This window comes from Ostrea edulis, chromosome 2, assembly GCF_947568905.1.
Source record: "Ostrea edulis chromosome 2, xbOstEdul1.1, whole genome shotgun sequence".
Classification (NCBI taxonomy): domain Eukaryota; kingdom Metazoa; phylum Mollusca; class Bivalvia; order Ostreida; family Ostreidae; genus Ostrea; species Ostrea edulis.
This window is the reverse complement of record NC_079165.1, coordinates 85485836-85511500: the sequence shown is the minus strand read 5'-3', so window position 1 is coordinate 85511500 and position 25665 is coordinate 85485836. Positions and strand designations below refer to the sequence as shown.

The 25665-nt window shown below is 34.8% G+C and overlaps 3 protein-coding genes and 1 long non-coding RNA gene across 9 annotated transcripts in view; 2 read left to right on the top strand and 2 right to left on the bottom strand.

The window, feature by feature from the left end:
- Window positions 1–135: 135 nt before the first annotated feature.
- Window positions 136–2739, top strand: LOC125678538 (uncharacterized methyltransferase YdaC-like). Its single transcript, XM_048917079.2, has 4 exons — window positions 136–271; window positions 1286–1366; window positions 1469–1610; window positions 1815–2739. Exons 1-4 carry the CDS (start codon window positions 266–268, stop codon window positions 2237–2239), a joined length of 654 nt encoding a protein of 217 aa, XP_048773036.1. The 5' UTR covers window positions 136–265; the 3' UTR covers window positions 2240–2739.
- LOC125678542 (dolichol phosphate-mannose biosynthesis regulatory protein-like) lies at window positions 2197–8743 on the bottom strand. Its single transcript, XM_048917087.2, has 4 exons — window positions 8721–8743; window positions 5281–5372; window positions 2636–2738; window positions 2197–2495 (listed from the first exon to the last, which is right to left on the bottom strand). The coding sequence occupies exons 2-4, from the start codon at window positions 5359–5361 to the stop codon at window positions 2434–2436; spliced, it is 246 nt and encodes an 81-aa protein (XP_048773044.1). The 5' UTR covers window positions 5362–5372; window positions 8721–8743; the 3' UTR covers window positions 2197–2433.
- A 1164-nt stretch (window positions 8744–9907) lies between these two features.
- Window positions 9908–25665, top strand: part of LOC125678529 (exonuclease mut-7 homolog) — a 41151-nt gene continuing 25393 nt past the window's right edge. Inside the window, exons 1-10 of one of the 6 annotated variants that reach the window (XM_048917053.2) lie at window positions 9908–10100; window positions 14721–14777; window positions 17936–18512; window positions 19314–19428; window positions 19511–19564; window positions 19765–19904; window positions 21935–22032; window positions 23660–23733; window positions 24667–24863; window positions 24961–25126. In XM_048917053.2, the coding sequence (XP_048773010.2) occupies window positions 9968–10100; window positions 14721–14777; window positions 17936–18512; window positions 19314–19428; window positions 19511–19564; window positions 19765–19904; window positions 21935–22032; window positions 23660–23733; window positions 24667–24863; window positions 24961–25126 (1611 nt within the window). In that variant the 5' untranslated portion in view covers window positions 9908–9967. Of the gene's footprint in view, window positions 10202–12893; window positions 13086–13493; window positions 13582–14720; window positions 14778–17935; window positions 18513–19313; window positions 19429–19510; window positions 19565–19764; window positions 19905–21934; window positions 22033–23659; window positions 23734–24666; window positions 24864–24960; window positions 25127–25665 lie in introns of those variants that run through there. The other 5 variants (XM_048917055.2, XM_048917057.2, XM_048917054.2 and 2 more) reach the window with 5 other exon arrangements.
- On the bottom strand, window positions 9915–10157 carry LOC130051937 (uncharacterized). Its single transcript, XR_008800215.1, has 2 exons — window positions 10028–10157; window positions 9915–9945 (listed from the first exon to the last, which is right to left on the bottom strand). It is a non-coding gene; the product is annotated as an uncharacterized LOC130051937 (long non-coding RNA).

Sequence of the window (25665 nt, the reverse complement as noted above, 5' to 3'; positions counted from 1 at the left end):
GTTGGTGCAAGGGGCCAGTTTGTGGTCATTCCCGAGTAAACCCAGGTGACCGAGCGCGCCCACCATACCCTCTCATTAACAATACTGTACATCTCAGTGCCGATCACGGGGATCGAACTCGGGTCGCAGCGGGGATTTCAATTTAATATAGGGCAGAAGTATGCCACCTTACGTTTTATATGTTAAAAATAGACTGATATCTGTATGTGTTTTTAAATAGGACGAACGGACGGAACTCTGCAAAATCTATCATCACAAATAAGCCATGACGGTAAGGATTTTTTCTGCATACTGACGAAGTATAGATAACTTATATATTAACTCTACTTAAAATAGTAGGGCCTATAGTAAATAATTTTTTCACAATTAGTGCGCTATGATCGAGATTTTCCATAGGACGGCAGCCCGTTCGCGCAATAATAATTTACAGACCTTTATGGGTCGCAGATACACGTCCATATATCTGTCTCCCCGAAGTATATTGGTTTGACAATATCTTTTATTGGAAAACAAAGAGAGAAAGATAGTGACTTGACTGTATATATGTGTGTATGTATATACATGTACATTGTATAAACCCTGTTTCCCCCTTAGCCTCTGTAGTATAGTTTTAGTTCGAGTTTGTCTGTTTTTATTACATTAATTTGGTTTTCGTTTCTATTTAATATATCGTCTTGTCCTGAAGAAGGGATATGTCGTCCCGGAAATTTGACTATTCCATATGCATTATATCCTTATTCATTTGACCTCGTATCTAAATTCAGATCCGACACTTTGGATGTTGAGTGTTGTTGTATTTTTATGCTTTAGACAGAGTACAAAAATTAATCCAGTCAACCATGAAATTTAGTCCAAGTTTCAATGTTTGTAACAATAATTTAACTGCGACAAAAGTTAAACTACATGCACTTATCAGGTAACCACATATCAACTCTCAGATTCCTTAAGTTATCGTATATCATTGTGCATGGAAAAAGTTTAGAACTATATTCGGCACAAAGTCTACTAAATTTCGGGGGGGGGGGGGGGGGGGGGGGGGGCACCAGTAAACTGTGATGAAACTTAATCCGTAAACAAACACTAGTAAATCACATGCCAAATTGCAGCTCCTTAAATCAAAACATGAGGAAAATACTAAGTTGTGACAGTAGGAGGGAAGGAGAGGCCGGTACATCAATAGTCTCCTTCGGCTTTCAATATCGGTAGGGTACAAAAATATGCCGCGCTCAAAAACACGACGATGGAACATCTTTTACATTGCTTAACCCTTTTCTCTTTCTGACAGGTAGTTTTAAAACTATTCAAAGAATCCATTGCCAGAAATTTGAGATATCCAACGAGTGGTCCAGTGGGCTGGTACATAAACGTCAGTACTCAATAGCTGAACACTGATTTACATTAGTTACGATATAGTACATCTCCAGGATTGTGTGAACTGATCGTTTTCTTTTTTTGGTTTGATTTTCAGAAATACTTTTTCGAAAACAAAACAAGATTTTACTTAAAGGAGGCTGCAGTGGAAGCGTGCAACATCTCAAAAGATGACGTAGTTTTAGAGGTTGGATTCGGTCCGGGTGTCGGAATCAAGGAAGCGTACACAAAGATAAAGGGTTATAACACACACAGTTCTCCATAAAATCATATCATGTACAATGTACATGTTTCAGTTTCATTTTGTGGATTTTATGAGAATTTGATAAATTAATACCAATAATAAAAAAAGTGAACATCTTCACGTGCGTTAGATCTGACAGAAATGAAATCCTATAAACATATTATTTATTTTATTAATCATGCATTATCTTCCTTTACAGATGGCAATGGCAAGATTTATGGTGTTGATATTTCCCACTCAATGATACGAAGAGCAAGTGGTGCACTCCAGCCACAAATACAAGCAGGAAAAGTCGAACTTATTCTAGCGGATGTTGCGAAGCTTCCTTTCGAATCCGACAAGTTTGATCACGTGTATCATTGTAACTGTTACTATTTTTGGGACGACCAAGTTGCATGTGCTCAAGAACTACATAGAGTAATGAAACCAAACGCAAACATGATAGCTGCTTTCTATGAACGGGAAATTAAGAAAGCAAGCGAAGCGGGGATGCTGAAATATGGAAACACAGATCCAGACAAATATATGGAATCCCTTAGAAAAGCTGGATTTCAAGGCATTGAATTAAAGAAATGGAAAAATACCAAAGGATATGCATTTAGTGTGATAGTTTCCCATAAATAAAAGTAATGTGTGAATTACATTCGTCTTGTTGACTTTCATCTTTCAAACTTTTTCATTTTTCAAGTTCATCAATTTTACATATAGCGAATGAAAAAAGCACAACGCTGTGTGGCTTCTATAAAAGTCCGCAAGTCATTGAAATGGATCGAACAAGGATCATCTAACTTCACTGTAGAACAGTATCCCATTCCTGGTTATGAAGTTTTGAGCTTGGTTGCATCCCGTCTCCATGACATTTTGATGCTCGCAAATATACCTGAAATGAGAAATTTGAAGAGACTGAATAAAATCACGAAAACATTACTTCAAGTTTACTTATTCCCTTTTACAGAGTACAGGTACATGTGATTTATATTGGATATGAATAATCGATCTCTAAAATTTCCGCACTCCTACCTATCACAGTAAGACCAATGACACCGATTATCAGAGGAGTAGCCACTGCAAAGAATTTGGGTGGGAAAAAATTCTGTAGGAAGCTGTCCTCATCTACAAATGGCTGTAAAGAAAAAGGAGTACAGGATCGGAAAAGTTAAAACGTAGAAAGTATACTTCAGGGAAAATATCTCAAACTCTGACATTAAAATTACATGGATACCGACACCACCCGTTTCAACCAATTATTGGTCGTTTGAGCAGAAACATTTTATATTTTTATGAAAAAAAATTAAGAATAATTTCCCACACTATTACATTTTAAGAAAAGGTACAAAAGACATTATTACCAGAACATTGAGATTTCAGTCAGTTTTATCGCAATTCACCTTTGAATTAGAACGCTTTGGCCGATATAGTATTGCGTTGTGTGACGACACAATTGAATCTGTTTGTAATACAACTGCGAAATGCAACAGAAACTCTCATTGGTCCATATGTATAAGTCCGCCCAAATTCCCTAATACGGGAGTAGTCAGCATTTGAAAACATGACGGCCAGATGCTAGATGGAAAAAAAAAACTTCAAAAGGAAGAAAGAGAAAAAGTTGTATTCTTGTGTTGCTGTCTCATAAATTTAATATAAAAAAAATTCCTAAGATATTTTCCTACTATACTTGTGTCCAAACATACCTTCAAATATTTATTAAAGCCCCATACGACCCAAAAACTCGATCACAGCTTTTGATGATTTCGTTCGTAGACGTAGCCATGTTAGGTAGCCAGTCAATTCGAATCCCGGTTCAATTCCATATTGGCACAATAGCGTCTAGATGTGTACTAATACCCCACAAATATTTTAGCTAAATTGTTTAAATAATATACCACCCCAGTCCTTTTAAATGATAATTATTCAAATAGCTAAACTCACGGCGCGGCAGTGTGGCTTTCATTAGTCATGAGCGGCCGAGCCGGCCGGTCTCCATCTAATGGGCTTATGTAGCATTTTCGTTCATATAGAGCTTATTTTACCTTTACAAAAACTGGTACAAAAATGTTTGAATTTCTATTAATGTTGATAATAAATGAAGAGCGAATACATAACTTACAACCGATTTTATGAATAGATACCAATAGCAAGAGTTCGAATTGACCGGCTACGTCAACATACGAAATCATTTGAAGCTGCGAGTTTTCGGGTGGTGTGTGGCTTTAATGAATATTTGAAGATATGTTTGGACGCAAGTATATAGTAGGAAAATATGTTAAGATTTTTTTATATTGAGTTTATGAGACAGCAACACAAGAATACACCGATTTCAGGCCTCAACCGTCCGCAGCTTTTTGTGACCCGTAAATGGAAGGTTTTTATAAGAGGTGGATCTTTTCAGAGAGCTATGTACAGTTCTCCAGCAACACTGAATCCGCTCGAGAAAGTGGGCGGGCTGTAATCGGCCAATGAAAACTCTTGTTGTATTACATCAAACATGTCATTCAAATTGTTCAATCGTCTCATTCGATTGTGTCGTCACACAACGCAATACTATATCGGGTAAAGCGTTCTAATTCAAAGGAATAAGATCATGATTATCATGTAAAAACATGGACTCATCACGATCAACATTGTTTCAAAATTCAAAGGTTTACTGCTGCCCCAGAAAAGGCCTCTTTTACATTCATAAATCTAATGAATCCAAACAATGTGTCTATGTCGCGGTAGGCGTTGCCGTATGTCTATGTCGCGGTAGGCGTTGTCGTATGTTTGTGTCACGGTATAGGCGTTGCCGTGTGTCTGTGTCACAGTAGGCGTTGTCGTATGTCTATATCATGGTAGGCGTTAGACGTTGCCGTATGTCTATGTCACGGTAGGCGTTGCTGCGTGTCTATGTCACGGTATAGGCGTTGCCGTGTGTCTGTGTCGCGGTAGGTGTTGCCGTATGTCTATGTCGCGGTAGGCGTTGATATAATGTAATTTAGAAATGTAACATTTGTTTTCGAGTAACTTTATTCACAAGGAGTTATAGGTGTCTTACATTATAACGGGGATAAATACGCAATATTGCATCTAGGTCAAAATTGGTGGTACCGGCTTTAATTAGGTGATGTCTCTATAGGAGTGTTGGTTTTAAAAAAAATTAAACGCGATCTCCCCCTACCCCCAACAAAAGAAAAGCTGGTAAGGTTTGGATTACAAACACTACCACGGTTATTGCAAAGTACAAAGAAATGCAGTGGTCATTATTCTGCGATATACCTACATACGTAGTAACTGATTATGAGAAAATCGATACACATCTGACTTGTACTTTTTGTGTTGCTAATACAACAATAAAGCCGATAACTGATAGCATAAAAATAATTCAATAAGTTGCAAAACAATTTTATATATGACTGAAGAACCGACCGAAGCTGAGAGTAAATTTCTAGACATGAATGATGAAGGACTGCTCCGAGATCCGATGGTTATCCTGCAATATCCACCAATAACACGGACTTCATTTAATGCAGACAAGGTTAGAGACTTGATCTTGCTACTGTAAGTATGTCCACTTTTCGAACATACTAGTTACTAGTAGTATATGAAGAACATACATGCACATTAGGAAATCAAACCATCATTATGGGAAGGGGAACATCCGTTCCATAAACATCTATGATTGAGCTTACCAAAATAATCACCCACGTGGTATAGTAAGCGCCAAACATCACCGAGCCTGCTATCAATGACAACCCGACCAACAAATCCATGGTATCCAAGCCTAGAAGAAATATTTCATAAAAACAGCGTTCCTGCTCCATTTCTCTTTTTAAAGGTGTTTTTTTGTTGTTGCGAAGATTATACTAAAGAAATTTAGATATCAATCCTACGGTCTTCTATAAATAAATTGAAAACAGAAAAATTCAACTAATTGAATATATGCATATAAAAACGGTTCTTGAGATGTAACTGAAAATTGTTTCAAAAGACAGTCTGTATTTTTACACACTTCTTTCCGAAAAGAGCCAAGTTCCATGGGGGTTTGGGCTAGAATTAGAATAGGTCCTCACTACCCCTTACGTGTCGTAACTCGTAAGAGCCTACTAAATGGGTTGGTCCTTCGGATGAGACCGTAAAAACCGAAGTCTCGTGTCACAGCAGGTGTGGAATGGTATTTTTAAAAAGATTCTCCCTGCTCAAAGACCGTAAGCGCCAAGCATAGGACTAAATCTTACAGTCCTTCACCGGCCATGGTGATGTCTCCATATGAGTGAAAAATTCTCGAGAGAGACATTAAACGTTAAACAATATACAATCCAATCTAATTAAAATTAGATCCTTTGATCCGCTTACGTATATCGCTGTATCAATTAATCTAATTTTAATTAGATTGTATACAATCAATCCGAAACGAGCTGAATGCCGACCACTTGGCTGTCTTAATTAGCATATCCATGTGTTATTTTCCCAGCAATTCTTTGATCTGTGCATATGCCATATCTAAAGTTCTACCCTTTAGTGTTGAACACATGATCTAGTATAATGAATTCATAAAGAACAGTGATCAATCTCATAACTCCTATAAGCAATACACAATAGATAGTTAGGCAAACACGGACCCCTGGACACACCAGAGGTGGGATCAGGTGCCTAGGAGGAGTAAACAATCTCTGTCGACCGGTCATATACGCCGCGAGCCCTATATCCTGATCAGGTAAACGGAGTTATACGTAGTCAAAATCAGTGTACCAAGAACGGCCTAACAATCGGTATGAAACATGTCAGACAGCATTTGACCCAATGGTAGGTTGTATTGACGAACTAGATCGTTATAACGACCATGTGATAAGTGGAGGTTGACAAAACACGGACAGTCACGGACGCACGGATGCACGGAAATAGATAAAAATAGTACAAATCACCGATTCATTTTGCACGTATGATAAAAATTTCCGTGCATTTTTCAAATATAGAATATGCTATTGATTTGTGACTTCGAACATACATTGAATTTTTTTTTATGCATGTAGGTAGGGGATATATGTAGGTAGAATCTACTAGTCACGGATATTTTCCGCAATAAATTACAAACAGAAGACTATATTTCTTTCATAATACAAGAATGATATTTTATTTTAATCGTAATTTCTTATAATTCTTCAATAAGAACAATTTACAGAATTTCCGTAACTTTGGAACCCGTGACTAAAAAAATCCGTCCGTGACTATAAAATCGTCCGTGAATCCGTCACTTAAAAATCGTCCGTGACATTTTGTTTTTGTTTACGAATGTAATAAATAATAATAAATGTGTTTCTAGTTTTCAGTTTTATTGATCCGTAAATTTTGTTAAAAACGGAATGTCAATTTCATATCTTTATCTGTAAAATTTTATGACAGTGCAATGTCAAATTCGATTTCGTCCGCTGTTCAAATGAGCATTGCAAATATAATGCATTCTCCGGAACAACATATTACTGTTCACTTTATGAATTCAGATGTTCAGAAAAATGGAAGTGACTGTGGTGTTTATGCAATTGCAATCGCAGTGGAGTTGTATTTTGGTGGACTCACAGAACAGTACACATTACGTTTAGTACAGAAGCAATGAGACCCCATTTAATGGATTTCATAAACAACAAAATTTTCCGTAAATTCCCTTCATGTTTCACCCACGATGTCAAAATTCAACACTTAGTACTAAACAAATTAGGAAGTCAAATACAAGTCAGTACATATGTAATACATTTTTTTTTTAATTTATGGAAATTATCATCATCCGTGCAAAATGAATCTGTGATTTGTATTATTTATCAAATCACGGACAGATATTTTTTTTCAGTCACGGATACCAAAGTTTACGGAAATTCTGTAAATTGAAGAATTTATATGAAATAATGATAAAATACTTGTATTATGAAAAAATATATAGTTTTTACATGTTTATTATAATATAATTCCAATCTTATTTATTACAATTGTTTTGATTGGACAAAAATAAAGCTGAACAAGAGTTTACACATCAATAAATCCGAAAACGCGATGTATTCATACACGCCTGAAAACAAACAACATAGTGCGGGTAACTATTCAAATTTTTGCAATTGTTAATAAAGTCAATGAATTCGAATTATAAGAATCAAACATTCTTTTGGAAGAATTTATCGATGTGTAAACTCCGGACATTTTACTCACAAACTTAACATAAAAGTGCTTCGCACTTTTATTCAGTTTGTGAGTAAAATGTCCGGAGTTTACACATCGATAAATTCTTCCAAAAGAATGAATGAAGGAATCACGGAAATATTGCATACAAATCACGGACAAATGTTTGTGACGAAACAATTACGGTGACGTCACAATGCACTGAAAATTTCCTTGACTGATAGATTCTAACTATACATATTCCCTGGGGTGTACACAAAACAATTCAAAGTATATTCGAAGTCACAAATCAACTGATTTTATAAATTTAAAACTGCACGGACAATTTTATTATCCGTGCAAAATGAATCCGTGCTTTTGTACTATTTTTTCTATTTCCGTGCATCCGTGACTTGTCCGTGTTTTGTAAATGGCGGTGATAAGTCCTTACTCCTATATTCCCTATTGACGAACTCGGTGTCAAAACCTACCGACACCAATTGTTTTCATTCCGACCACGTGTGAAGATGGTGTGTGCAATACATACATTATACTACTGGGGGTTAAACCCGTTTTCACCCGAAATTCCTTGTAAACCATAAATACAAATAAGGCCAACGTTGAGAGTTAAAATTAATCTGAGATGAAATCCACATTATAAGATATAGTATAATCACAGGCACTTGTTTCTGTAAATAATTACGACCTCTGTATACTAATAATACAGAGGTCGTAATTATTTACAGAAACAAGTGCCTGTGAGCCTAATATATTTTAAATCGTCATTATAGATATATTAATCATGCTTGTTTGAATTCAGGAAACAAAAAATAATTATGAGTAAGTACCTTAATTACAAAGAAATTTAGTTTAAAAATAACAAGTGAAAAAGAAGAGCGAGGTACATTGCATTATACAAGACTCATGGCATGAGATTGGTCACTGTTCGTTATTTTCACCTTTTCATTGATATTGTATTCCCCACCTTTTTTCGGTGTTGTGTGACGATCTATAGAGACACTACAGCTCATTTTGCGCAAAAATCATGAAATGACAATTTTCCTAGTGCTTTCTCAATTTTTGTTGCATTGTTGAAAGTATGAACTTTGCGAAAATAACACTTATCTAAAGTTAAAAATTATCGTTTTAACGTAAAAATTAATACTTTTTGATGGCCTATACAAAAAATATCGAGTCTCCTCCTTTCAGTCTTCAGACGCATGCGCATAGACAGTAAACAGTGCAGCATGTCGTCCAGTGAGAGAAAGTGTAGTTGACAGATCTAGAATTTTGACAGATTCTGTGAGAAAAGAGGTAAAAATAGAATGAGATAAAACTCATACGTGAAAAATAATTTACCTTGGTATCAGTTTGACCGTTGGAAAACAAAGAGCTCGGAGAAACCCATGTAACTCAGTGGCGGATCTAGGATTTCCGAAGGGGTGTGAAAGTCAAAGATTAGCCACAGTAATCGGCCATTCTGGTGCAAAATTTGGATTTTCATTCACAATCTGTGGCGTAAAAAGGGAGGGGGGATCCTGCCCCCCCCCCCCCCCCCTAAATCTGCCATTGAGACTAGCTGCGAAGACACTACTTTTAAAAGTAAGTGCTATTTTTATCTGAGCACGACACGTGTTAGTTGTAAAAATATCGGTCAATGGGAACATGGAAGGGTTTCTGTTGAAATAATGATTTATATAATTGCTTATTTTAAGGAGCAGGGAATACTCTTATACTTAAAAGGTGAGTGTGCACCCCATTGAAGGGGAATTAAAATAATTTCCTACACAACACCTTTGCTGTCATTCAAAACCACGTGATGTAAATAAGCATTCAAAAGTCCGAGTAAGAACGAAGAAACCTTTGAATTCCGAACGATCTTCAAAGCGCAGTTGAGAGTAAATTGATGCATCCCAATTGTTCAAAATTTTCAGTATCGATATGAATTTTATCATTTTATCAATACATGTTTTAAAAAACACTTTATTAAAATGTGGAAAATGAGCTGTAGTGTCTCTTTAACGAAAAAGAAAAATGTAAAGTTGGCGAACCATTTAATTTTTTTTTTCAATTTTCATTAAATATAGAAATGCAAGTGAATACTTGGCCTAGTTAAAATACAAATGTGAAGATAATGGTGCTCCATACCTTTATTTCACCGTTCCCGGTTTTTTCTTCTATTATATCCGGAATGATCAAAGCGTGCACAGCTGGAACGAGACAGTTCGTGTAATGATTGTATGGGTTATATTAATATTCAGTTTGATGAGAAAATATATATCTAAATCATACATAACTAAAACGTCAAATAAAGCTGTCCAAGTTTGCGGTGCCGAGCTTGATGCGGTAGATTCATTGTTGAAAGGTACGGTAGTTAGGCTTGCACTGTGCACAGTATTTTCAGAGTTTATTACCTTCAAGCACAGAAGAGTATGACCAACAGAGTACATTGCCCCTGATTGATAGGTATTTTATTTTTAAATTTAATCACAAGTGCTAAGGTCTTGTCATGTAAATAGTGGGACATTCACATATATAACAATATGCCCACTATTTATATAGTAAAACCCAAGCACCTGTAATTCCCCCTCAAATTAAAGTCCACTCTTACAGCTGTCGTATGGACCAAAATTAAAAGTTGAAATCGTGTGAAAAACTATTATGAATCTGTAAACACCCCCCCCCCCCCTCCCAAGGAACTGTTCAGTCGTTGGGTGGAATTGTTAGATGTTTCTTTGATCCACTCAGAATTTAATTACAGGGAATCTGGGTTCAAATAATATTAGCATGATTGTGGGAGTTGAGTAAAGATTTTAACACCAGGAATCTGCATGGTAAATGATTGTATGTGCTCCCCTAAGATTTCCTCAGTGAGTGTATGGACATGTGTTTGTAAAATGAATCACTGTGAATGGATGAAATGATCTATTAGATATTTTGAACTAACTAGTATTGCATGCACAGATGTAGGAGCATCATGGAAGTTCACTTACTTTCTGTTAATTTTGTGTGCCTACTGTCCAGTGACTTTCGTACTTTTTCATAAGGGGCCTGGGCCTTTACGATTGGGAAAGTTCTTTCTATAAAGAAGATGGGTGAACTTGGCAAACAATAAGCCATTATAATTCATGATTGGGCACCGGTGGCGAATCGGGAGTTTAAAATCTGCATTGATGGTAACCGTAATTACAAAAGATAGAGTACCGTACTAAAACGCTGTCCAAAATATTTAGCATTTAAAAAGAATATATATATATATATATATATAGATATAGATAGATCATACTTCAAAGAAGGATATTTAATCAAAATCATCATCAGAATTTGTTTCACAGGCAGCATCTTGTATATTAGACATTAAGCAGTTTTTAACACACACATAATTTTACATTGGTGCCTGGAGTACCTAAGGTACCAAATGACATTACATATAGCCCGGTGTCTCACTTGTATCATGCTTGTTAAACATGTTCTATGAAAAAATTTTGAAACACCAACAATTTGCGTTAAATTTGTAATGTTAAAAAAGTATGTCTTTTCCTCAACTGACACAGTAAAAACAAATTAGAGTTTTTTTCTTTTAAGGTGTGAAAAATATGATGTGCATGCAACTTTGATTTGCATCGTGTTAGTTGAAATTGAAGAGTTCCATTGTATCAGCAAATCAATCTATAGAGCTCAAAAAGTGACATAATTCAATATTTGTTAAAATCTTACATACACTTGGTTTTATTTTTACATTTGACCCGTTGTTAAAAAAAAATATACATACTGCATGGAAAATTTAGCATGTATGATTGATGTCTTGCTTAATTTTTATGCAGTGAATGAATAATAATAAATGAATGATTTTTAAGCACAAAAATAGTGTTTTCCTACATTTCTTTACATTCAGACATTGAAATTGCTCAATATGAATAAAAAGAATGAGAAATATGTTTGAAATGTCTAACTTGTACCTAAATGATTTATCTTATATGACTTTTTAGTAGAAATAAAGCCAAATCAAAGTGAAATTTTCATGAAAATATCTATAATCATTTTTACCTTTCTGGCTTTCCATATATTTTTAGCCATTGGCGTTAATCAATCACATATTCTAGACAACAAAAATAACCAAACAATATTTGAAAATGATTCAGAAGGACTGGACTTGGAATTAACAAATCATTGTATATTATTCTAAATGCTTTTTTCGTCTATCTTTAGAAAAATTCAAATTCTGCATTATTTGAACTTATTGTACTGAATCTTACGAATAGCATAAACTTTCATTTAAAATATATTGCCGGACTAAACAACGTGATTTCATGTTTTGATTCCAAAATTAACCTGCCACTAAGGAAGCGCTGCACATGCGTAAACGACGAAAATAAAAATAACACGATACAATGGGACGCACGGTACAGTGAGAAGCGAGTATACATGTTCGCAACATCCAACAGTACATGCTCTGCATTTCCATTGACATATTAACTGATGTGAACGAGAAACCTCACATTTTGTGATGTAAATCAAATGTGGAATAGCATTTTCTGTATGATGCAGTAGTAATGCTTTGATTTGGATTCAGTTTTTCCCCAACAAATGTTTTTGAACAGCATTTACAACCTACTGGTACTAGTATATCGAATATAATAAAGGCATCAGTTCTCGCCTCTTTTGGTACAACCCTGAGGCCGTTTTTACAGTTACAGAACACACATTTGCTGTTAGATTTCGCAGCAAATACAAATGGGACAGAAACACACAGACACTTGATTTGTTTATTGTTACTTACCTTTTAGGCGGTCTGCACTGGTTGCATATTTGGCTTTTGTCATGATCTCTTCAAGTAACTCCTTAAGCATTGTTGAAATTATTCTCTTTAACTTTTACATAAACAACATCCATACTTCACAGGAGGCCCATGCATATACTTGTTTACATTTATTCTGCATGTTGGAATCAATTACTTGTGATCATCATTAGACGGCATGCTATGAGTAAAACTTAGCAAAAAATTACCAGAGACAAATAATTATGGGATTTAGTCCATTATAATTCATGAGCTGCAGAACTGTAGCTTTCAGAAAAAAAATTATGTTGACAGACTGGTATGTCAACATTATTTTTTCCAGAGAGCTACAGTTTTGCAGCTAATAATCCATAAGAGAAAAAAATAGTTAGAAAAATTGGTATTTGAACCATAGATATGCAATCTGGGCCTGTCCAAAACTTCATTAAGACTGCTGCTATACCACCTTGACTATCCATTCCATGAAAAGTTTCTGAATTTCAAGCTATCTAAAGTCACTCGTCGTGGACATAGAAATTTTCTTGATAATACTACAAAAGTTATACACAAGAAGTAAGTTTTTTTTTCATAGAGTGGGTCAAGTCTCCATACTTTTATTTACAAAACATATTACACCTAAACTTGAACAAACATAATTCACTCAGTTCACAATGGAGACTTGGTCCACTCTATATGAAAATCTGCATGGAAAAGTCGAATTTACTGTTATTTTGTGTGTTTTTCAAGTATACGTAATTTTCAATAGGATTTTTTTCAATGTTCCTTTGAAATGGGCACATCAAAAAAGCGTTTTTGGAATTATGGATTGATTGTTTTAACTAGAATGCAAATTTTTCATTTTCTGGAGAGTTTCAATTTTAACTTTGATATTTGTCCTTCTGTGGGTTCTCGGCTCGATAAAGTCACCCATCTTCTTTTCATATGATAGGTCTTTGTTTAATTGACAAATGCACATTAAAGATGTTGTACAGGAACATTCAAAGCGCAACTTCCGAGATATCAGCTCTTCTGTGATGGAGGTACATTCAGTATTCTGTTGAATGCCCAGGTGGGTAAAAGATGTATACATACATTATTGTACCTCAGTATGAGAATTCTATGCAACGTGTAATCTGATTGGTCTAGACAGTCACGTGCCAGGGATGATAAAACTTCATATCTCTCAAACATCATATCTCCCCATCATATTTCACCCCTTGGTCAGCCTTGTGCATTTTCCATAAATTCTACATCAAGGTAAAAGGTAAATGTAGTTTATTGTGACGTCACAACAAGTCCAAGTCATTGCACTTTCATAGTTCATAAGGCAAAAAATATGCAGGTGTCTGATACACAGTTAATTTGGCCGATTTTGGTTGATACAATTTAAACAAGCAAGTAAAATTTAGTCAATCAGCATTCAGGGAGAATGGAAATACAAAAACTGGTTATCATAACATTGTATTTCGTTGTTTGTACCTTCTAATACGTTGACGGCGCGGTGTTACTGTTGGGGTGATCTCAGCTATACATACAATGTATAGATCAGTGGACCCCAATTTCAAATGCATTTTTGTATTCTTGCCTTGTTTTGGTATAATAAACAATTTATTACTTGAATGTTTCACTATCATGCAATAAATGTATATTATAATAGACTAGCTATGTAAATAAGGATAAAAGTTATGAAAGTGTAAATTTTGTTTATATCAGTCATTGGTATACATTAAATTGACTATATCAAGAATAGTATTTGTTTGAATTAGGCCATTAAATTAAATATGAATTTATTTTTTATTTCCTCTATTGCACGAGTGATATACTTTAATCAAAGAAAGATGGTGATTATGATTTTTGTTTGAGATATTTTATTATCAAATGCTCATAAACTTACTAATATTGTGTGTCCCTGCAGTTTGGGTGGTTGTATGATGTCTGATAATCGGCCTTTAGGCAATATATGAAGGAAGCGATAAGCATTTGTACCCACTGTGTGAAGATGAAGACATTTTGCACCTCACCATGCGTGAGAGTTCAACAAAGGGATATAACTATTTGGCCACTCAGATATTGTGTATTTTACAAAAACTGTTGGAGGAAAAGTCAACTTTACTTGGGAAAAATTGGAAGTTTTTGAGAGGGGAAAGGGCCTGTATATGGACCTAAATTGGGTGTAGAAAAATCACTGGTGTTGTATTGTTATTTCAGAAATATTAGTGGAAGATGGTGAGAGATGTTTAAAGATAATAGATCCTGCAAAAAGAGGTTTGAATTCAGATACTTGAGATTGATAGTGTAGCTATAATTTCAAATTCTGTTTTTTTGTGTGAAATTTTTAAAACAATGTGATGTGATGACAACTTGTATATTCTATGTATACTGTAGAGTACAATACTGACATTTTTGAGGTCAGTATGATGCTTTAGTGACTGGAGAGGTACAGTATTCACTGAATCTAGAGAGTGGGATGAATGTTTTAGTTTGAGGATAGGCTAAAACATTGTATTGACAGAGAAAATTTCAGTAATAGTTTTATCATACAATAAATCAAAACATCAAAGCTGACTACCAGAACTTACGAAAAGTTACCTGGCCAGTCATCTTTGTTTACATATAGAGTGCAAGACTTAGTCATATGAGTTTCATTTGTCATCAAAAAATAATAACCAATCATATTAATTTTGGAATTCCCAATATATTTTTGGTCTGATGTTTGAAAATAAAATGTTATATAACTTTGTGATTTTTATACGCCCGTCTTAAGACGGGCCGTATTATGTTATGGCCTTCATGTCCGTCCGTCTGTCCGTCCGTCTGTTAGCTTTTTCGTGTCCGGCTCATAACTTAAATACTATAAGGCCTAGAATAATCAAACTTTGTCAGTTGATACATCTTGGGTAGAAGGTGTGTCGCACATTAAAACCAGGTCGCTGTGACTTTTAATTAAGAAGATATGGCCAAATATGGTAAAACCCTGTCCGGCTCATAACTTGAAAACTATTTGATCTAGAATCATGAAACTTGGTCATCTTATGCATCTTAGGTAGAAGGTGTGTCGCACTGTACTTTAAGGTCACTGTGACATTTAGTTGAAGTGATTTTTTGAAAAAAGTATGTTATAATTGGTACAATCCCTACTCATATAAGAGTTTTGTAGAAAACCTCATTCAAAAATGTTACATCAAGAAAACACATATTTTTTTTATGATATACTGTACAGCTTCTTTTTAGCCTATGTAATGTTTCCTTTGTTTCTAACAATAACATGAGAAATTCCACTTGTCCCATGGGAGTAGCATGCAAAGGGCATTTTGACAAGACTAATTAATGAGTTTTGTGTAGAGCATCTCTGATCAACATGATCAAGCAGGTGTTATCTTTATCTCTAGGGAATTGGGCAGAGAGATCTTAGCCTCTTAATTGCAGATATACCAGAAATTATTTGTGAAAGTGAATTTGTTTGTTGTGGTTAGTCTTTATTTTCAAAATTAATTTGACATTGTACTATATAATTTTTAATTTTTTTTCTCAGCAACCTATATGCAGAGTATCATTTCTCACTAAGACAACAAATGGTTGCAATATGTATAAAGGCCTATTTTAATGATTAGTATTTTGATGTTTTGTTATGGCTGTGGCATTGTTCAGAAAAAAGATATACAATGAACAAAGCTGCAGATTGGGCATTTGTGTAAATCTGAACAGATGAAATAGTATTGCAATAACCATATTAAAAAATGTTAATTCAAGAAACTACACATTCTTCATTATATACACTGTACTATACAGCAGTATATAACAAACAAATTATTTCTTTTGTGTCAGTAACAAGAGAAATTTCCCTTGTCCCATGGGTGTAATTATCAAGCAATTCAGGAGGCATTTTGCTAACAGAAAAATTGCATTCTGTCAAATTACAGATTAATTAATGAGTTTAGAAGATTTCTGTTACAGCAATCTGATCAAGGAGGTGCTATCTATATCTCTTGCAATCGGGAATTGGGCAGAGGAATCTGGCCTTCTAATTGATCTGTCAAATTTTAGAACAGTTCTAAGTGGTAGCCATTACTTTGAAAGTTAATTTGGTATAAAGTTTAAGAATTAATATGATATTGTAAAATATATTTTTATTTTATATCTCAACAACAAGGTGCAGATTGTCATGTCTCACTAAGATGACAGTTTTACAGTCTAAGAATAAACATAATGACTAATGTTTGATGTTTTATTACGCTGTGCATTGTTCTTCATTCCTTAAAATACAATGAGCAAAGCTGCAGATGTGCATTTCTCAAGTCTAACACAACCAGTTGAGAAATATATGATGTATTATTTTTTTCTAATTAATAACTACACCATAGGAGATGCACCAGTATTTGAAATAACCGTTTTTAATCTATATTTATTTATATTGACATCACCATGCATATTTTACTTTTATACTTGAAGATTTGACAAAGGCAGATACTGATATATGTATTTTTTGATATGTTGAATAAATCAACCTTTTTGAGTACTCCCATTTATTGTAAGTTGTTTGCTTGGATAAAGGGCTATCTTGCACTTTAATCATTTCATTGAAACCATTTGGGAAAATGTTTTTATATCCTTTTAAAAATCATTAAGCTTACATTATCAATATTTGAAGCAATGTCACATGAGGCCATAAAGTAGGTAAGATTCTTAAAGGAAGGTTGACATTTGGTTCCATGCATACCTATCTCTTCATGGTGATATGTTCATGTTAACAATATGTGACGGGCGTATCATGTGCCGTGGCGGTGCACTTTATTCTAGTTTGTTGGATTGCAGCAATCGGAAAGCTCAAATAATGGAGAATTTCAAGCTACTGCTTGAGCACCAATTTTATCTTAACACAGATTGCCGTCACAAGTTTCGTAAATTTATCACCCCCCTCCCCCCTTTCTCTCAGCAAAATAATTGGGTCAATGGCCATCGTGCTATTGCTCCTGCTGCAATGCCCTAGCTTGTCTTCACTTCTTGTGACAGCCATTGGCAGCGCAATGTATCAGCACATTGTATGAGGCTGAGCAAATTGTATCACGTTTGAGAACTTGTACTACAAATACAAGTACACATATTACCATCTGCACTAGAAGTATCAAGGGCTATCAGAACTTCAAAATCCCGTGACATGAATTCGGAATAAAATGGTGTTCTGGTAGTAACTTGAATCTCTCTTATAATTATTCAGTTCATTGTCAGAGGTGTCAGGAGTTTGAAAGTTTTAGTTCAAATTGTTCTACTTGTCGCACAGTTGGAAACGGGAATTTTTTTTAGTGTGAAATGTGATATGAAAGAAAATGTGATTTGAAAGAAAATAGTTAAAAACGAGTTAGTATGTAATGGATTTTTATACCATATGAGAAATTTTCATTTGAAAATACTTTTATAAATTTCAGTTAAACCTTTCCTTCCAAGAGATAGCTCCAGCACATTTTCACAACCACGTAGATATTTCCACACTGCGTCCACATGCTTCACAAACAGGTCAAATGAAGTAGGGTGTGGAGGTAAGCGAAATACTTCAGGAATAAACACCATCCGCTCGAATTCGAAGACGTTTAACACCATGTCTTCAGAGGGAGCACACTTCAATGCAGAGGAGTTTAAGAACGCCAATCCCAATGTGTCTGTGGATTGGGCAATTTCTGCCATGAGAGGTGGTGATGAAAGAAAGCGACAGCAGATGAAAGCCCAGTCTGAATACCTAAATGAGATGTGGGCAGAGAGGAAGGATAAGTCTTTAGTGTATAAACAGTTTCGAGACTTCTTGACAGGAAGTGATAATCCCTACGTGCTGGTTGTGTTTCTTTTGAACGACTCGCCTGATCTTCATGTTCACAAGATGTCAACATTTTCATATGGAGTTTGTAAAGAATTTGAGGGTTGGTTGTCATCTTCTCAGTGCAACATCAGAAATAAGAGCCAGATTTTGACTCCAGAAGTAAAATTGGACGCTGTGAGAGTTTCTACAAGGTGATTACTTTTTCCTTGATGTCATTGCTGAATTGTGCAAAGATAAAATATGGACAATGTCATTTTTAGCTCACCTGAATGGAAAACTCAAGTGAGCTTTTCTGATCACCCATTTTCTACTTCTTCTCCAATTGCAACCAAACTTAGTAAAAAGCATCCTTGGGTGAAGGGCTTTCAAGTTTGCTCAAACAAAGGTCCATGCCCCCTTCAAAGGGGAGATAATCACAAAAATGCAAAAATAGGGTGGGGTCATTTAAAAATATTATTCTCAACAACTAGTGGGCCAGAAGAGCGGAAATTTACATGAAAGCTTCCTGACATATTGCAGATTGAAGTTTGTTAAAACTATGACCTCTGGCGGTAGGTTACCAGAAAATTTTACATTTACATGAAAGCTTCCTGACATAGTGCAGATTCAAGTTTGTTAAAATCACGGCCCTTAAGGGTATGGTGGGGCCACAATAGGGGATCAAAGTTTTACATACAGTTATAAAGGGGAAATCTTTTAAAATCTTCTCAAGAACCATTTGGCCAGAAAAGTTTACATTTACATGAAAGCTTCCTGACATAGTACAGATTTAAGTTTGTTCAAATCATGGCCTCCAGGGGTAGGCTGGGCCACAATATGGATCAAAGTTTTACATGTGATTATATGTGGAGAAATCTTTAAATATGGGTCAAGGTGACTCAAGTGAGCGATGTGGCCCATGGGCCTCTTGTTTTTTAATGAAGTCAATAAAACTGGATTTTGAAGTTTAAATTTGAATGTTTCTTGTATTAAAGCTTTTACAATAATTGTAGGTACCACACTGTGTTGTTTCAACTGGTTCTGAAAACGTTTGAGCTGAAATATCAAGGCAATGGTTATATGTTGCCAGAAGTAAAGAAGTTTTTAGAAAAGCAAAAATATAATGAGGTATGGGGCTTAAGTTGCTGTTATAAGGTTTGTGTATTAAATTTTTCTGGTGTCTTGGCCTAATGTTTTTCTTATTTTGCAGTCGGCTATATTGGCCGGTAATCTGGGTCTTCAGGATCATTTTAGGATTGAAGAGGTATGATTTCCTATTCATTTTAGAATTTCATATTGATACAATGTTTTGTCTTGAATGAAAAATTGGAAGATAGTTTTAAAATTCTTGTCAAGCATGCAGGGAATGCTTGCTTTTCAGAATGTTTCACTGGCTGGGATTAATAGAACAGATTTGTTTGACGGGTAGTGCGTAAATAAACATGGTTTTAACATTTATTTCAGATAGCTGTTCCTCTGATTCTTCAGAATAAGATAAACCTTCTGGAAATCTACCTCAGAGGAAATCCTGGACAACAAACACTCCTTATTCAATTCCTGGATAAGATGTGTGACAAAAGCTTTAACATTAATAATTTTGTCAGGTAAAACTCAATTTCTCTCTCCCAGGTCGGACTCGATTTGTCTCTCTCATGTAAAATTTGATTTCTCCTTCTCAGGTAAAATTCAATTTCTCTCTCCCAGGTCGGACTCGATTTGTCTCTCTCATGTAAAATTTGATTTCTCCTTCTCAGGTAAAATTCAATTTCTTTCTCTCAGATAAAATTCAATTTCGCTCTCTCAGGGAGGACTCAATTTCTCTCTCTTGGGTAAAACTGGATTTCTCTCTCTCAGGTAAAACTGGATTTCTCTCAGGTAAAACTGGATTTCTCTCTCTCAGGTAGTACTCAATTTCTCTCAGGTGTGACTCAATCAGGTAGGACTCAATTTCTCTCGGGTAGGACTCAATTTCTCTCAGGTAGGACTCAATTTCTCTCGGGTAGATTTCAAGTTCTCACTGTCAGGTGAGGAGGGGGGGGGGGGGGGGACTCAAGTTCTCACTTTTATGTGTGTGGGTTGGAGGCAGCAAGATCTTGCTATCAGGCAGGATTATTCAAGTTCTTACTGTTTGGGGGGGGGGGGGGGGGGGGGACTTATGTTCCAATCTAATTAAAATTAGATTTTCCATCTGCTCTCCAGTTTTTGATACATCGCGTATCGAAAACTGGAGAGCGGATGGAAGATCTAATTTTAATTAGATTGACTTGTGTTCTAATATCAGAATGGGGAGTGGGTCAAGTTCTCACTTTCTGTCTTGTGGTATTTCAGTATGAACACACACTTTGTACATTTCATATGATTATCAGTATATACACACACTTTGTACATGTCCTATAATTATCTGTATATACACACACTTTGTACATGTCATATAATTATCTGTAGATGTATACACTTTGTACATGTCATATAATTATCTGTATATACACACACTTTGTACATGTCATATGATTATCTGTATATACACACACTTTGTACATGTCATATGATTATCTGTATATACACACACTTTGTACATGTCCTATAATTATCTGTATATACACACACTTTGTACATGTCATATGATTATCTTTATATACACACACTTTGTACATGTCATATGATTATCTGTATACACACACACTTTGTACATGTCATATGATTATCTTTATATACACACACTTTGTATATGTCATATGATTATCTGTATATACACACACTTTGTACATGTCATATAATTATCTGTATATACACACACTTTGTACATGTCATATAATTATCTGTAGATGTATACACTTTGTACATGTCATATGATTATCTGTATATACACACACTTTGTATATGTCATATGATTATCTGTATATATACACACTTTGTACATGTCCTATAATTATCTGTAGATGTTTACACTTTGTACATGTCATATAATTATCTGTATATACACACACTTTGTACATGTCATATAATTATCTGTAGATGTATACACTTTGTACATGTCATATGATTATCTGTATATACACACACTTTGTACATGTCATATGATTATCTGTATATACACACACTTTGTACATGTCCTATAATTATCTGTAGATGTATACACTTTGTACATGTCATATAATTATCTGTATATACACACACTTTGTACATGTCATATAATTATCTGTAGATGTATACACTTTGTACATGTCATATGATTATCTGTATATACACACACTTTGTACATGTCATATGATTATCTGTATATACACACACTTTGTACATGTCATATGATTATCTGTATATACACACACTTTGTACATGTCATATAATTATCTGTAGATGTATACACTTTGTACATGTCATATAATTATCTGTATATACACACACTTTGTACATGTCCTATAATTATCTGTATATACACACACTTTGTACATGTCATATGATTATCTGTAGATGTATACACTTTGTACATGTCATATAATTATCTATATACACACACACTTTGTACATGTTTGCATAGTTTTGTAAATAGTATGATTTTATTTAATTTTTGAATGAAAGCAAAAATCACATTTGTTTAGCAAGTTTTCAATTTGATGAACATTTTCATCTTTAGTGCTATGGAAGTTCCTGATGTTAAGATGAGTCATCTACAGAAAAAATCAATCAGCAAGCTTGCTACGAGACTGGCCAAACTGTACGAGACCCCAAACGGTAAAGTATTCACCATCATTTCCAGAAAAAATCAAACGACAAGCTTGCTGCGATATTAAATCATAAAGCAAATTCAGTCTGACATGGTAAAATGTTCAAAATCATTACTGTGTATTACAAGATCCCTAATTATGGTAAAATTAGTACTGCTCAGTATAAGTTCCAAATAGTCTGATGTTTTACACCCCACTTGAGAAAGTTTCACTTGCATAGAAACATACCAGCTTTAAGTTAAAGGGGCATGGACACAATTGAGTTGAAAATTTTGTTTTTCCAATTCTATTGTTTACAATACTTAACTAAAGTATTTCTAATGGTCAACCAAAATTTGAATATCAGTTGTTGAGTTACAAGTGAGATACAACACTCACAATTCCTTGTTATGTAAACAAGGCTTGTGCCATGTTTGTTTATATGTATAGATTGCTTAACAGAAAGTAGCATGTTCAAAACAAAATGATTTGTGCTAAACACTAGAAACTATTTAATTGTGTTCAGAATGAACTTGTAAATTGAAAAATCTGTTTTAAACAACTTTTACTAGTATATTTAATAGGACTGGGACGATTCAGGGTTAGCTCGATTCGGTTCGGTTTCGATTCAGAACAGCACGATTCGATTATTTTCGATTTGGTTCATGTTAGGTCCAATTTATCTAATAATAGCACAAAAATTAACAATTTTAATGAGTAGCATCTTTGATTTCATTTTATTCAAGTTATATAACTATATGTCGTCATTTGTAAACATCATACCTATTTATAATGGCATTTTATAACTTTGATAGAAAAAAACAAACAACACATTGACAGTCTACTAGAATTTGTTATATTAATGTGCTGCATAAGTTTTGGATTATTAAACAAATCTATAATGAATCTAAAATGTATATGATACTGTTTTCATTGATATGTAAAAATTCAACAACTCTATCAATTGAGAGTCTTTGAAAATCTCTCCTTTATTGATTTACTTCTCTCATATTAACTGTCAAATCTGTGTCACTACCTACGATGTTGATTTCACTCCACCAATGACAGAAATGCTATATGCCATGTAAAGATAAACTGCAATGACCTTACGGACCATATTCTGTTAGTATCCGAGTGGTGAAAATGCTAACTCTCAACACGGTAGTGATTTAAATCCCTGTTGCATAAAAAACCACATGTTCTTCACATCACTCGGACGCCATATTTGTTGTTTTGGTGTATGTAAAATCTAAACCGAACCGAACCGAAATCCGGAATTTGTAATCGATGCATCGAATCGAATGGTATGAATCGCGGTGCACCGAAGTTTTCGGTGCACCGCACAGCCCTAATATTTAACCTATGTAAACAAAAATATGGCACGAGTGTTGTTTACATAACAAAGAATTGTGAGCTCTGTTATCTCCCATGTACCTCGACAACTGACATTCAAATTTTTGCTGACCATTAGAAAAGCCTCAGTTAAGCATTCTAAGCATTAGAATGGAAAAGTAAAATTTGAAAATTTTCAGCTCAAATTGTGTCCATACCCCATTAAGTGACACAAATCACAATGCTAACTGTGAAGTCAGGTTATACAGGCAATGAAGTATGTGTTTACAAACGGTTTCACCTGTAGAATTGTTTATTTTCAGATCTCATTCCCAATATTGTATTAGCCAGGGGTCATGGAGCATTGAAGTATCTCTTATATAAAAGATACATAGAGGTAAGTTATTCACATATTAAAGATACGTAGAGGTATTTTATTGATATAAATGAATGGCCACAGAGAGATATGTTAACACTAAACAGAAGTTTACAGTTGTATTAGAATGGCTATAGAGAGATATGTTTTCTGTAGTTTACAGTTGTATTAGAATGGCCACAGAGAGATATGTTAACAGAAGTTTACAGTTGTATTAGAATGGCTATTGAGAGATATGTTTACTGTAGTTTACAGTTGTATTAAAATGGCTACAGAGAGATATGTTTCCTGTAGTTTACAGTTGTATTAGAATGGCTACAGAGAGATATGTTTACAGAAGTTTACAGTTGTATTAGAATGGCTACAGAGAGATATGTTTACTGTAGTTTACAGTTGTATTAGAATGGCTACAGAGAGATATGTTTCTTGTAGTTTACAGTTGTATTAGAATGGCTACAGAGAGATATGTTTACTGTAGTTTACAGTTGTATTAGAATGGCTACAGAGAGATATGTTTACTGTAGTTTACAGTTGTATTAGAATGGCTACAGAGAGATATGTTTACTGTAGTTTACAGTTGTATTAGAATGGCTACAGAGAGATATGTTTACTGTTGTTTACAGTTGTATTAGAATGGCTACAGAGAGATATGTTTACAGAAGTTTACAGTTGTATTAGAATGGCTACAGAGAGATATGTTTACTGTAGTTTACAGTTGTATTAGAATGGCTACAGAGAGATATGTTTACAGAAGTTTACAGTTGTATTAGAATGGCTACAGAGAGATATGTTTACAGAAGTTTACAGTTGTATTAGAATGGCTACAGAGAGATATGTTTACAGAAGTTTACAGTTGTATTAGAATGGCTACAGAGAGATATGTTTACAGAAGTTTACAGTTGTATTAGAATGGCTATTGAGAGATATGTTTACAGTAATTTTGTGTTGCATTAGAATGGCATGACTGCCGGGAGTTGGGAGGATATGGTACAGAATGCAGTGGGAGATAATGAATTCCTTAAGCTGGAGCTAGTGGAACAGCTGATGAGTTATAATGAGGTCAAGGCAGCTGCTAAGTGGGCCAACTTTTACAGCCTTCCAGATGAGAAACTCTCGGGTCCAATCCAGCAGGAGAGGAAACGAATGACTGAGTAAGAGGATGGGTGTCTATTGTTGAAATTATTGTCTCAGTTGTTTATGAAATAAATTCTTTCAAGTTTTGAAGATTGATTTATTCTGATCATTCAGGGGGGAGATGACCCCACAGCCTGCTTCAGAGGAGAATTGGGAGGATGAACTTCTACAAGTGGATGACATGGAGGCTCACTATTATAAACTCAAACTAGACTCCTCCAAGATACAGTTTGTGGACACCAAAGAAAAATACCACGAGCTTATCTCTCTTCTGTCCAAGGTTTCATTTATATGTCTATAGGCATGGGTAAACTTTCTCTGATTGTAATTTGTCTGTCGTCAGTGATTGGCGTTTTTATCATTGACTTTTAACATTGTTGTAAATATTAACTTTTTACATTTTTGACTTCTTCTTCAGAACCATGTCGCCAATTTTCAGCCAAACTTGGCAAAATGTGTTCTTGGGTAAAGGGGATTCACAGCTGTTTTAGTCAAGCGTTATGTCCCTTTTCAAGGGGAAAATAATTGGGATGTCAAGAATATGAGTGGGGGTTAAAAATGCAGACATATTTGGTATTTTTCATAAAGATTCCTCATTTGTTACCAAGGCTTGTGACATTGGACTTTGACCTACTTTTCAAACACTTTAACATGGTTATATCTTTTACACCAAGGAGGATATTGCATTGCTATTTTACACATTGATGCCTTTCATTTAATACCAAGACTTTTGACCTTATGACTCTGACCTGCTTTTCAGAGACATATCTTTTAAACCAAGGGGGGATAAGGTAAGAGCAGACACGCTAACCAGCAGGC